Raw genomic sequence first — 13,923 nt, 5'->3', positions numbered from 1 at the left:
TACTTTCCACTCTCTAACATCTCTAGTCATACAAATTTGTTGATTTGGTAGACGAATGGTTTAGTATCAACATAAACCTACCTGAAAAGAAGAAATTTATGCTCTATGTTATATATTGTTAATTTCAAATTTTGTTTTCAAGTAAGAATGAGATCGGATGAGAATCTTAGAATAAGACAAAGGGAGAATATTTAATTGATATTTGTTGGGTGATAGGTGGTGCTCAATTAACTTAAGCCACGCGTCAGCATTTGCAATTATCAACGTTTCCCTCCCTTTCCCTTTTTTTTTTTTTTTTAATTTTTTAATTTAATGTACGGAGGTACATGAGGGAATTAAAAAGGGATTATAATCCTCTAATTGTTTATTAATCTAATCTTCAATTATTGTGCTCCCTTCCTTGTAAACCAAGAAATACTTTTACAAATCTTTGTTTTATTTTTATAACCTTCCATTTTTATCAAATTAAAACTCTTTAAAATTATATAACATAAAATTGCATTCATCTAAGATAAAATTGTCAGAGTTATAAGAATGTTTGAAACAGTTATTCAATAACTCAATACGTTAAAAAAATACACGGTGTGTTTAACTAAACATCTAAACGTGCAATCTAATCCTCATTATCATTGGCGTCATTGCCTCTCTTGTTGCCCAGGAGAGAATGAAGAGCAATATCTGCACTCTCCAATATCGTCATTGCCTCTCTTGTTGCTAAAGGTTCTTGCTTTTCTCAAAAGTTTGATCGTACACACGAACATGGCTTTCGATGCTCGAATCTGCATCCTTTCGACGTAACGCTACTTTAAGAATTTGTATGCTTTGTTTCATTATAGGGTTCATGTCTCTGGCAAAGCTGCAAACTCATTTAAAGCCTCTTCCATGAGCTTCCCCTCCTTATAGTGAATAAGAGCCTGCTAGATGGAAGAAGACTGAACTAGCAACTTCAATCTCCTCAAGCCAGCTAACCGACCTAACAGGCTGGTGGGTGCAACATCGATTGGGCAACATCAAGATCAGTAATATAATATTGAACATGTTGGCGTAGTTGCGGGCTGTAATGATACCAATGCCACCTTACAATGCTACCCCTTTTTAAACGGTGGCTTTGTTAATAATTGTAGCCATGAATCTAGGCCAACAATGACCAAATATATTGCTACTCCCATAGCCTAGATTATAGTAGTGTTTCTAATGCTGCCGCAGACACAGGGCGAGGCATGCGGCAAATAATGGGGAAAAGAAAGTTAAGTGAAAAGATTGTTATGTCTTGTGTGACCAACAGGACAAAGGAACCATTAATATTCATAAATCCAAAAGTCATTCTTGTTTGCCATGTTTTCAGAGTTCAAGTACCTTTCGGTAATTGTAGGTCACTATCGAAACCCATACCATACACGTTTCTTTCTCGCTTAAATGAGCATCCTACACTCGAAAATTGCCCCACATAGATCTCCCTCAAAACCCTCAAGTATCCCAATCAATAATTATTTCTTATGCCAGGCATTGGTGATTTCAATGATTGATTAATGTAAATTATTAGCAAGAAAAAACGAGAGTCTCCACTCTCTCCACAATATCTTTAAGGACCTCACCTAATCACTAAAGTTATGTTCGGATAAACAAATACACTTATGCTCGAGCATGTAGGCAAATTTCTCGTGAATCGCTACAAGATTAGGTCAACCATCCAAAAAGATTTGATTCAAAACGTATTGGATGAATTGAGAGAGACCAAAAATGATGATCCCTTCACATTATAACCTAAAAATGAAACACATTTCCAGAGGGTTTGGTTTTGCTTAATTTGTGGGTTCTCAACATGAAAGCCTGGCAATGAATTGAGTGTCTCCCAATCAATCCACATGAATCAATTCCCTTTGACCACTCAAGATTATACAATGAAAACATGTTAATTTATTGGCCTAAAAATCACCAAGAATCTTAGAGCTTGTCTGTTTTCAAAAACAATTGAACAGAATAAATAACCTTGTTCATTTACAAACCCATTCCAATCACAAATTCTTACAGATACTAATTTTTCAAGATCTTGTTACCTTACCAACCATAATATTATCACATTCACATTACCCATACATTACCTAACAATATGCAATGTATATTGACTCAATAATTTGTACTGCCTTGTTTATGATCTTTCCTTGCTTCATATAACAATACTTGTCCACCGCTAATCTCATGTATCTTATCTGGATCGTAAGTGTACTATAGAATAACATTGTAAAGTTTGGGTTATAAGGCTAAATAAATGTTTTGGCTGTTCATTCACCATAGCTGAGTAAATAAGACACTAATTTCTATTTAAAATTTTTGTTGGTTGAATCTCGGGCCCCTACCATCATTGAACTAAGAAATATGTTTCAATCCCTAATGTTGAATCTCAAATCCCCTTTCCATTCCATCAAGCAGTAGGGAGCTCTGTGGAGGCAGAACAGCATCTAGGTTGTAGGCTTTATCTTCTAGATGATAGCATTTTAACAGTGAAAGTACGAACCTTGATAACAATTTGGATCCGTACTCTTCTGCCAATGCTTGAGCCATGAAAATTCACCTAGGAACCTCTGTTATCCTGGCTTTCACCGTCGTCAAGCTTCACCAAATTTCCACTAAACCACTTTTTTCATCAGCCAGCCACTCCAAATGCTTGTTGAAGTTGATCGAGGCATAAACCACAGGAACTAGAAATGTGAGATTTCTGCTGCTGTGGACAGAAGTAAAGAAATAAAATTTGGTGGAAGTAATATTTAAGTTCATATGAACCGGAATGGGCAGTGAAAGGGGAAACATAGTTGAATCCTTGATTCTAATGCAATCCAATGGTATCCATCTAAAACCACTATCATAATATTCAAGAAGATATCACCTATCAGATCCCACATTGGTTGGAGAAAAAAACGAAGCATTCCTTATAAAGATGTGGAAGCCTCTCCCTAGTGGACCGTTTCAAAACCTTGAGGGGAAGCTTGGGAGTGTAAGCCCAAAGAGGACAATATCTACTAGCGGGGGACTTGGGCTGTTACATCACCATAGGATAACCTAGTGGTACGATAAAGGACTTAGAAAGAATGGGTTCAAGTCACAATGTCCACGTTAGTAACTAAATGTGATAGGGTCTAGCAATTGTTCTGTGAAAATAGTCGAGGCACAACAAGATAGATTGGATATTCACGAATTCTTATATATATATAACATTCAAGAAGACTTAAAAATGCTACTGCATTAATCTGCTAAAGGTGCAAGCTCTAGGCTATACCATTCAAAGCACGGTGTATGTCTAACAATCCAAGAGTACATCTCTTCACGGTTGTCCCACCCTTGAGGAAATAGATCGGACCTAAGTAGTAACAGATTTTAGCTCTATCCAAGTTACTGAGAAATGGCCAAATTTGGCCCCTTCAGGAAAAATAAACTATCCTATCAGCAGAAAATTATTGAATGCGAGAAAAGTAGAAGATAATGCAAGCAACGAAAGCTGGAGTTTTCAGAACATATAAACAATTAACACGAAAGGACCAAACTTTTACCAGTTATATGACATTGCCTTGCTCCCTTGCTTTCTTGAGAGCCTTCAATGTAGTCTCTAACGTTGAATATGCAGCAACATCCGTCAAACTTCTACTCTCAACTGCATAATCAAATACTTCATAGGCCTCCGCAATTCTACCACTCCTGCAAAGTGCCCTCACAAAAGTAGCATAGGAAGCAGCTTCAAGCTTCATATCACCGGATTTCATCAAACCATACAATTCAATACCTTTATCCAAAAGCCTAGACTTTGACAACCCATGGAGCAACGTATTGTATGAGCACGAGTTGGGACTGCATCCCTTTGCCTCCATCTCCTCAAGCAACGACAATGCCCCCAGAGCATCACCCTCGCGACACATTCCATTCATCAATGAAGTGTAAGTAACAACATCAGGGAAATGACCCATCTCTGCCATAATGTCCAGAAACTTTCTTGCATCCTTAACTCGCCCTGACTTCGATAACCCAAAAATCAATGTATTAAAAGTCACAACATCAGGCTCCAATCCCTCCTCCTTCATTTTCTTATACACTCCAATTGCCTCGCTGCCCCTGCCAAGCATACAATAGCCCTTCATAATTGTGTTATAAACAAAGCAATCCGGCTTAAACCCCTCCTCAGCTAGCACACTTACCAATCGCGTCGCCTCACGGAGATTCTTGCCATTACACACATTATCAATCAAGATTGTATACGTAACAAGATCGGGATTCGCACCACAACTACTGCGCATTTCATGAATAAAACCATAAACCGTAGACAGAGATCTGGATTTGCAAAGCTGTTTGACGAGATGATTGTATGTATAAGAATCAGGAGGTGAGTGTTTTTGCGAAAATTCTCTTACTAATTCAACAGCTTCATCAATCAGACCTGCCGAACAAAGCGATCGCACAGCAATATCAATTGTTGCCTTGTCAGGATTGAATCCATGGGTGACCATGAAATTGAGGATTTGCCGAACCGAGGCGAGAGAGGAATCAGTACCATTCCCGGAGGTAGAGAGTAATACATGGAAGGTCGATCGTTCCGGCGAGAAGGTAGGTTGAACTTTGGACATGTGGCGGAGGAAAGAAATTGAATCATTGAGTGAAGCGATTGAAGTGTAAGAATGAAGGAGAGAGTTATAGAATCGAACGTCGAGAGGGGCTTTTGTGGTGTTGATGAAGGAGCTGTAGAGCTTCTTGGCTTCTGCGAGACTGGCCGATTTAAACAGCGTTGGGAGTTTAGGCTTTTCACCGTGGCCGGAGCTCTGCGCCGATTGATTTTCCCGGGAATGTTTCGGAGGACGCTTCTTGGACAAGGAGCGGATCTCGCCGGACAAGAGCGATGGCGCCGCCGGAGGATTAGGTGGTTTGTTAACAATTGCGGTGGAGATAGCTGACCGAAACGATGGTGATAATTTCCCCATCTTCCAACTCCCCGCCAGTCGAATCAATTGGTAGGGTTTTTCACGATGTTAGGGTTTTTGCAGAATCTGAGATTTGGGTGGGAGTCAATGGGCCGGGCTTCGGCCCAACTCGATGAAGGCCCACAGTTCTCAGGGACATTGCCTTTAAAAATTATATTTAATATTTTTTAATTTAAAAAATGAAAATTCAAACTACCAATAATAACGGAGAATTACTCTGAGAACAATTATTATGAACTGAAGGGGGAAAAGAAGAAATATGTATAAATAAGAGGGCATGTTTGCAAATAATTAATTGTAAGATGACCCAATAAATGCTTTTGTCGACTTGTGGAAAATTGTACCTTGAAATTTAATAGATGAAATATCTATGATATATCTACCCTACCTATACAAAAATAAGTAAATATATATTTATTTAAAATTTAAAAAAAAAAAAACATTAGGGTGGATCTCTTAGAGGTCGGCGTTCTCGTAGTCACAATTCACTTCTTTTGGGGGCTAGCGTTCTCGTAGTCATCATCCAATTCCTTGGAGGGGTCTGCTAGCATTCTCGTAGTCACCCTCTTGAATGAGTCAACCAGCGTTCTTGTAGTCATCATCCATCCCCTTGGAAGATTCCGTGTTCTCATAGTCACAATCCACCACTTTGGAGGGGTAAGCATCTTTACAATCACAATCACTCCCTTGGAAGGGCCAACATCCCCTTGGAAAAGTCAGTAGCGTTCTTGTAGTCACAATCCACCTCCTTGGAAGGCCAGTGTCCTTACAGTCATAATCACTTTCTTGGAGGGTCCAGCGTCCTTGCAAACATATCGCCTGATGTCTGGCTCTAATACCATTTGTAACAGCTAAATCCCTACCAATAACAGTATTATCTGCTTTAGCTCGCAACGTATAATTTGTCACCCTCATAATTTTAAAACGTATATCCTAGAAAGAGGTTTACACAATTCACTCGCTGGAATAGTCTGTTGAATTGAGGAAATTCAGCAAATCCCTTCTTATAAATTGGGGCACTTCTCTTCTCATCTTCTTCATCAACAACCCATTTCCTTATTTTTCTTCTATAATCTCTGGTTTTCAGAGATGAAAAGAATGAAGCTTCATGCATTCATCTTCTTATCCCTTGCTTTGCTGTTGAGCGCCTCTGCCCAGCAATGTGGGCGGCAAGCCAACAGCGCTGTTTGTCAAAATGGGTTGTGTTGCAGCGAGCACGGCTGGTGCGGCACCACCGACGCCTACTGTGGGGCTGGTTGTCAAAGCCAGTGTCGCCGTCCTGGCCCAACTCCAACCCTCCCCCCTAATGCTGGATCTGGTGTCGGCCGGATCATCACAGCCGCTGTCTTCGATCAATTGCTCAAGTACCGTAACGACCCACGTTGTCGTAGTAATGGGTTCTATACTTACAATGCTTTCCTTACCGCTGCTCGATCCTTCCCTGCCTTCGGTACGACCGGAGATGATGCAACCCGTAGAAGGGAGCTAGCAGCTTTCCTAGCCCAAACTTCTCACGAGACCACCGGTTAGTTTATTAAGTTTTATCCATAAGAAATCACCCATATATTATCCACTTTAAGTATAAACTGAGTAGCTTTGTTTTGGGCTTCCCAAAAATGTCTCATGTCAATAGAAACGTATTTCTTATTTATAAACACATGATCATTCCCTAAGTTAGCCATCGAACAAACTACATCATTTGTTCGACATTTGAGAGCCCTCAAACAGCCTCCATTTAATCGAGGTTCGACTTCTCCTCTAGAATTCTCAAATAAAGTACACCATTTGTTCGAACTACACCTTCAAGGCTCACAAATTCTTTATTCAATATTTAAAGATTCTATTAACATGACTAAGTTAAAGAACATGACATGATACCATAGGAATCACGGATCTCCACAATAGTATGATATTGTCCATTTTGAGCATAAACTCTTATGACTTTGGTTTGGACTTTTCCGTAAAGCCTTATGCTAATGAAGATGTATTCCTTAATCGTGAGACTCCTTTCTACCAATCCTCAACATTATCAAATTATAAGAACAAAATTCTAATAAATAACGAGAGATTGTGATACAGGAGGATGGCCAACTGCACCCGACGGTCCATACGCGTGGGGATATTGTTTTGTTAGAGAGCTCCGACAAGATGCCTACTGTAGATCACCTGATCCGGAATGGCCATGCGCTCCCGGTCAGAAATACTTTGGTCGTGGACCCATTCAACTCACTCAGTAAGGAATTACCCTCTCTATCCTTCTCCCTTATGGCTTGTTTTATTATACTATTGTGGAGAGTCGTAATTCTTAACCTACTTAACGTTGATATCTTATATGATGCTAGCAACTACAACTACGGGCAGGCTGGGAGAGCGTTGGATTTGAATTTACTGAACAACCCGGACTTGGTAGCCACAGACCCAATTGTGTCGTTCAGAACAGCCATTTGGTTTTGGATGACACCACAAGGAAACAAGCCATCGAGCCATGATGTGATCATCGGAAGGTGGCAGCCATCGAATGTTGATAGAGCTGCTGGAAGAGCTGCTGGCTATGGTGTTATTACCAACATCATCAACGGTGAATTTGAATGTGGGAGCGGTCCTAACGATAGAGCCACCAGTAGAATTGGATTTTATACGAGTTACTGCAACTTGTTGGGTGTCACCATGGGACCAAACTTAGACTGCAACAATCAAAGGCCTTTCGGGTCCCGATAAAACCATCTCCACGTACCCCTCATAAAAACATCTATCTTTCTTGATATCCAATTAGTTTGATCTTTGTATGATTTAAATAATATCATAGCATTCTCTACTTTAATCTGTTACGTATCATTGTCAGTTTATTACTGACAAATATTATCTATTTTAACTCATTGTGTATCATCGTCAGTCTCACAGTTTTAAGATGCGTCTGATTTTTACACTTTTATACTTTCCCAGTACCTTTGATACTATTTCTAACCACTCAAGTCCTTTTCTTCCCCCAGCGCAGCCCGGCCCGAGACGGGACGGGCGCGCGACCAGCTCATGCCGCCTGGACACGTGCCCAGTACTGGTCCAGTGTGATCTTATTGGGCCGAGCTCTCTTCGAATAATTCATCCGTTTGAACTCCGATTTTGGCACCGTTTTCACCCATATTCTTGTTTGACAAACTTTGGAACTACTGTCAAAAAAAAAAAAAAAAAAAAAAAAAAAAAAAAAAAAAAAAAAAAAAAAAAAAAAAAAAAAAATCACGCTGCTCCAGGTAAGTGGCACCTCAAAATTTTGGATTTAGTTACGCTCTTAGTATGCATGAAATTATGGTACAGTATGTTTTAGAAGTTTGAGCATAGAATGAGTTGAGATGATACATGTTGAACGTGGTTAAGCATGTTTGCTGAAACTTTATCGAAATGCATATGCAACCACCTTATGAATTGAGATTCTTGACTAACTTTCCATGATTAGATGATTAAGTTATGCCTCTGTCACGCATGTTACAGTATTAGTGGTTACCCGGGGACGATTAGGGGTTCGCCAACTAACCCCTGGCCGTAAACTTGACTCGATTGTCAGGGGTCCGCGTAACTATAGAACTGGCCATCTTATTCTTGGAGGTACCTTGTGGGGACTGGTGGGAAGTTTGCCAGTTAATTTCCTATTAGTGAACTTATCACGAGTGATAGGGGTCCACGGTGGTACATTAGAGTTGGTCGAGGTGATTTTGCTCATGCCTATGAGTTAGCGGTTATCCGGGGACGATTAGGGGTTTGCCAACTGACCTTTAATCGTAAACCTGACTCGATTGTCAGGAGTCCGCGTAACTATAGAACTGGCCAATTTTATTCTTGAGGGTACCTTGTGGGGACCGGTAGGAAGTTTGCCAGTTAATTTCCTATTAGTGAATCTGTCACGAGTGACAGGGGTCCACAATGGTACATCAGAGTTGGTCGAGATTTATTGTTCATGCATATGAGTTAGTAGTTACCCGGGGACAATTAGGGGTTCGCCAACTAACCTCTAATAGTGAACTTGACTCGATTGTCAGCGATTCGCGTAACTATAGAACTGGTCATTTTATTATCGATGTTACCCTATAGGGACTTATAGGAAGCTTGTCAGTTAGTATCTTTTAAGTGAACCTGTCATGAGTGAAGGGGTCTACAGTAGTACACTTGAGAGTTAGTCGATTCCTAAAATGTATGAACCTTGAATATCGAGGCCGCTCCTCGAGGTCATTGAGATTAGATGATGAAGAGAGACTAGTAGAGACAATCAACCTAGTGACTTAGAGAACTTATGAGAATTCCAAGGGCTGGAGGTCCAGATAGGACCATGAACCAAGTGAAAACTAAAACGAGAAGAATCTAGGGGGTAGTCTAGGTTTACCCACACGGGGGAGTAAACCCCCACAAAAAAATAAAATGACAAATACATAAGCAAGATCAATAAGACTTTAAAACCCAATACGAACCATCAACAAGCTGCTTACTGAGTATATAGTATATACTCATCCTTGCTACTTTGTCTTTCTTTCAGACGAGGCTTGATGGACCGGTCGGGGCGGAGGCGCACACGAGCTGCGAAGGTATGGAGTTTTGGGCTAGTGTCATGTGTCTCATTGATATGTTTTCTTACCGAACTCTTTTCGTTTCATTGGTAAAGCTAGGTTTTATGAATTTCCTGTGTTGTGTTCCTTTGTGTGTACGTAGTATGAAGTGTCGGTATTGTGGGGAGTTGTCAGACGTTGATGTAGATGGACTGAATCTCCTTATGTGTATGCATGTTCGAAAGTTTTAAATTTACGCACTTTTCGCTATTTCATAGTAAGAAAGGTAACGACTCACTGCTCGAGTTCCTCGAAAAGCGGGTCATTACGCAAATAGTCTCTACGGTAAAAAGTTCATCTATTCATAATTACAACCTTAATGACAAAATATAAAACCAATAACATTCGGAAGTAAAAGGAATATAAAATGATTTAAATAAAGGCGACCAAGTCGATTATGAATGGATCATAATTGATATTCTAAGTAATAAGATATGAACACGAGTTTTAAAAAATGACCATGTGATATATTAAAAATTAACTAATAATTTAATATATTTTAGTAACATTAATTATTTATATAAAATTTACCTCCTATTTCATTTTTTATTAATGAAAATTTTCATTTATTTTTTATTTATTTTTATACTAATAGATAAGATATTCTCCCTTGTAATTTTTTTTTTCTATTAATATATTTTTTCAAATATTTTCCATTATATATATTTAAAATATATTAATTTGAGATAATTTTTTATGATGGATTTCATTCCAATATTAAAAAAAAAATGTAAAACATCTAAATAAATCTTTTAAACAAAATTATAATATAATATAATTTTCAACCTAATTTCAAAAAATTTGAATAGTAAACCTACATCAAATTAATTTATTATATATTTATATTTATATATAAAAATGGTATGAGTCGGAGAATGTGCTTATATATTTATATATATAAAAACGGATTCCCTAAGATATATCAGACATCAAAGACATATTAGACCTAGAAAACTCAGACATCTCAAACCAAGAAATTCATGTTATTTCCCTTATTGTTTTGGACCGTCTTTAACTAATGAAGAAATTTATATTCACTCCCTCATGTCGAGACCATGTCGACATAGGACTTAGAATAACGTGGAGTAGCTATTAATTTTAAAAGAATGGCGTTCTTTAACAATTTTTATACTTTGAAATGCTTATTCTACTGTACAAACAACATTTTAGAATCAAGAAAGGCTCCCCATAGCCTTAGCTCTATCCCTCAATATGAACTTTTGTACCTTTCCAGTTGAAGTCTTGGGCAAGTCTTGGAACACTATGGATCGAGGAGCCATGTAATGCGGCAAACGATGCCGACAGTACTCGATCAGCTGCTGGGCTGTGACATTGCATCCCTCCTTCAATGCAACAAAGGCACAAGGTGTTTCTCCCCAATGATCATCAGGGCGCCCTACAACAGCAGCCTCCAAAATTGCTGGATGACCAAACAGAACTGCTTCGACCTCGACCGAGCTTATATTCTCCCCGCCCGAGATGATCACGTCCTTCAGCCGATCCTTCACTTCGATATAGTGATTGGGATGTTTCACTCCAGCATCACCACTGTGAAACCACCCTCCCTTGAAAGCTTCCTCTGTTGCTTTCTTGTTTTTGAAGTATCCACTCATCACAGTGTTCCCTCTAAACATTATTTCTCCTACTGTTTTTCCGTCAGCTGGGACGCCAACCATAGTCTTGGGATCGATTACGTTGACGTCGTGTAGTCCAACGTGACGAACGCCTTGACGCACTCGAATTCTTGATCTTTCATCACAAGGCAAACAATCCCACATTGGCTTCCATGTGCAATATGTGCCAGGACCATATGTCTCAGTTAGACCATACAAGTGACAGATTTGGAACCCCATCTCTTCCACCTTAGTGAACACATGCGGTGGAGGTGGCGAACCGCCCGTCAAGACGACCACCGTGTTTGGTAACGGCCTGCGATCACATTCGGGAGAGTTCACAATCATGTTCAAGACAGTAGGCGCAGCTGCCATGTGTGTTACTTTGTGCAAAGCTATTTGCTCAAAGATTGCCTTGGGTGAGACTTTTCTAAGACAAATATTTGTGCCACCTTGAGCTGCAACTCCCCAAGTAAGGCACCATCCATTGCAATGAAACATGGGGCATGTCCAAAGATAAACTGGCATTGAGCCCATGCCAGCCAGCAGAACCGTCGCCAAGGAGTTCAAATAAGCACCTCTGTGGCTGTAAACAACCCCTTTGGGCATGGAAGTGGTGCCTGAGGTGTAGTTTATACTGATCGGATCCCATTCGCTTCTCGGGTTTCGGACCTCGAATTCACAACTCCCAGAAGCAATCAGAGTCTCATACTCATAAGCATTTGAAGATAATGAAGTGGGAGATGAAGCATATTCAGAATCATGAATTAAAACTAGCTTAGGTGGTTGGGAATCGCCTTGTCTAAGAAGCTGAATTGCCTCATTAGCAACTTCAAACAACTGAGTATCCACAAATATGATCTTGGCTTCTGAATGTCTCAGTAGGACTGATAACATAGAGGAATCATGGCGAGTGTTCAATGTGCAAAGAACAGCACCAGCCATGGGAGTAGCAAAGTGCAGCTCATACATGGCAGGGATATTAGGAGCCAGTGTTGCAACCTGTTCAATACAAGTTCAAATTTGCAAGAATGCAGCCATAATAGAACTAGAAAACATCCTATTCAAGAAAAATGACTTATACCCATCGATCGAATGAGAATCTATAACAGTCCAAGCTCACCGTTCTAGATATTGTCCACTTTGACCCGTTACGCATCGTCGTCAATCTCCCGATTCTAAAACGCATCTATTAGAGAGAGTTTCCACCCTTGTTCCCCAAAGAGTTTTAAAACCTTAGAGGAAGTCTAGAAGAGAAAGCCCAAAGAGGACAATATCAGTGTCTTTGTGTTGTTATAAATGGTATCAGAACTAGACACCGAACAGTGTGCCAGTGAGAACGCTGGCCCTTAAGAGGGTGGATTGTGAGATCCCACAGCGGGTAGAGAGGGAAACGAAACATTCCTTAAAAAGGGTGCGGAAAACTCTCCCTAGTAGACGCGTTTTAAAACCATGAGGCTAACGATGATACGTAACGGGTCAAAGCGGATAATATTTACAACGGTGGACTTACCTATGCAAACTCTCCAGCTACTCAATAAACAACTAACAAAGAAACAACACATGTTTGCACTAATTTTCAACACATTCATCCAAAATCAAATAGTCAGCAGAATCAGAAGATTATAATCCAAATCACCATTAAAGGAGCAGAAATCTAGCTTAATCACAAGATTAAGATTAACAATGCAAATTAGAGCAACTAACCACTTGGCCAGGAGAAATCCCAAGCTGGGTCATCGCAGAAGCCAATCTAAGACACCGATTATAGGTTTCTTCCCAAGTAAACGACACAGAACCGTACACAACCGATGCCGTGTCTCTGTAAACTTTGGCTGTCCGTTCCAAAAAGGTTACCGGAGACAGAGGAACATCGTTCGCCGGGCATCGGACCAAACCCGCCGTGGATTTCCAAGAATCCGATAAATCAGAGAAACCTCGACAAATCGTAGAAGGGAAATCCCACTTCCAGACAGCTCTGTTCAAGCTAAACACTGAACGGAACGACCGATTTCGGATAAAACGATTCATTGTCGCTGTGGCGATTACCAAGAACTTTGCGACAATCCGACACGTCCCTTGTGATGTTTTTCAATGGGGTTTTAGAGAATCTCCATGTGGGTGTTTAGAGGATGAAGGAGAAGACATTGACGAGGAAAGTGCCACGATCCGGATAGAGGTTGGGCAATTTTAGAATGAAAAATTTAATGGGTTTTTTAAAACAAATAAATCCGAAATATTAAATTTATTAACCTTGGAAGATACGAAATCTGTTTGGATAAATCTTGTAACGTTGGCTGTGTATAATGAAAAGTATAAATTTTAGCATAAATTTAGTTATCCATTGCCTTTGTAATCAATCATATGAAAGAAAAAGTTGAATTTCTGACATGTCCAACATATTTCAATTATCTATTTTTTATTATTTACATTTTTTCTATTTTTTTTAATTCAAACTAAATTTTGAAAACATTTAAATTTTACTTAAGAATTCAAATGTTTCCTAAAAATAAAAGTCACTGAAAAATAAAACTAATTTTTAAAAACACAATTATTTGATTTTTTAATTTTTAAATTTTTATTTTAAATTTGGATAATAAATAAACATCTTATTTGTAAATTTAATTTTCTAAAATAAAAATAAAATAAAATTTATTTTTAACATTTAATCAATCTAAAGTTTATATAGAGAAGGTTTATAAAAAATAAGTCGTTCTTTAATTTTAATATTTGAGCGACTTCATACATTCTAAGTAA

The 13,923-nt window shown here is 39.1% G+C and overlaps 3 protein-coding genes across 6 annotated transcripts; 1 reads left to right on the top strand and 2 right to left on the bottom strand.

Annotated features, from left to right (window-relative positions):
- Nucleotides 1-1,997: 1,997 nt before the first annotated feature.
- LOC111497342 (pentatricopeptide repeat-containing protein At2g17670-like) lies at nucleotides 1,998-4,986 on the bottom strand. Of its 4 annotated transcripts, none has more exons than XM_023148114.1 (2): nucleotides 3,514-4,986; nucleotides 1,998-2,685 (listed from the first exon to the last, which is right to left on the bottom strand). In XM_023148114.1, exon 1 carries the CDS (start codon nucleotides 4,959-4,961, stop codon nucleotides 3,549-3,551), a length of 1,413 nt encoding a protein of 470 aa, XP_023003882.1. In that variant the 5' UTR covers nucleotides 4,962-4,986; the 3' UTR covers nucleotides 1,998-2,685; nucleotides 3,514-3,548. The 4 variants fall into 4 exon arrangements, with proteins under 4 accessions (XP_023003882.1, XP_023003883.1, XP_023003885.1 ...); XM_023148115.1 differs by having other exon boundaries at nucleotides 1,998-2,722; nucleotides 3,546-4,986; XM_023148117.1 differs by having other exon boundaries at nucleotides 1,998-2,719; nucleotides 3,546-4,986.
- Nucleotides 4,987-6,053: 1,067 nt separating this feature from the next.
- Nucleotides 6,054-7,720, top strand: LOC111497387 (endochitinase-like). Its single transcript, XM_023148176.1, has 3 exons — nucleotides 6,054-6,486; nucleotides 7,041-7,194; nucleotides 7,304-7,720. The coding sequence occupies exons 1-3, from the start codon at nucleotides 6,060-6,062 to the stop codon at nucleotides 7,677-7,679; spliced, it is 957 nt and encodes a 318-aa protein (XP_023003944.1). The 5' UTR covers nucleotides 6,054-6,059; the 3' UTR covers nucleotides 7,680-7,720.
- Nucleotides 7,721-10,623: 2,903 nt separating this feature from the next.
- Nucleotides 10,624-13,389, bottom strand: LOC111497331 (probable acyl-activating enzyme 1, peroxisomal). Its single transcript, XM_023148101.1, has 2 exons — nucleotides 12,874-13,389; nucleotides 10,624-12,168 (listed from the first exon to the last, which is right to left on the bottom strand). The coding sequence occupies exons 1-2, from the start codon at nucleotides 13,195-13,197 to the stop codon at nucleotides 10,726-10,728; spliced, it is 1,767 nt and encodes a 588-aa protein (XP_023003869.1). The 5' UTR covers nucleotides 13,198-13,389; the 3' UTR covers nucleotides 10,624-10,725.
- Between the last annotated feature and the right edge of the window lie 534 nt (nucleotides 13,390-13,923).

This window comes from Cucurbita maxima, unplaced genomic scaffold (genome assembly GCF_002738345.1).
Source record: "Cucurbita maxima cultivar Rimu unplaced genomic scaffold, Cmax_1.0 Cma_Scf00023, whole genome shotgun sequence".
NCBI lineage: Eukaryota > Viridiplantae > Streptophyta > Magnoliopsida > Cucurbitales > Cucurbitaceae > Cucurbita > Cucurbita maxima.
This window is presented reverse-complemented; position numbering and strand designations above follow the sequence as displayed.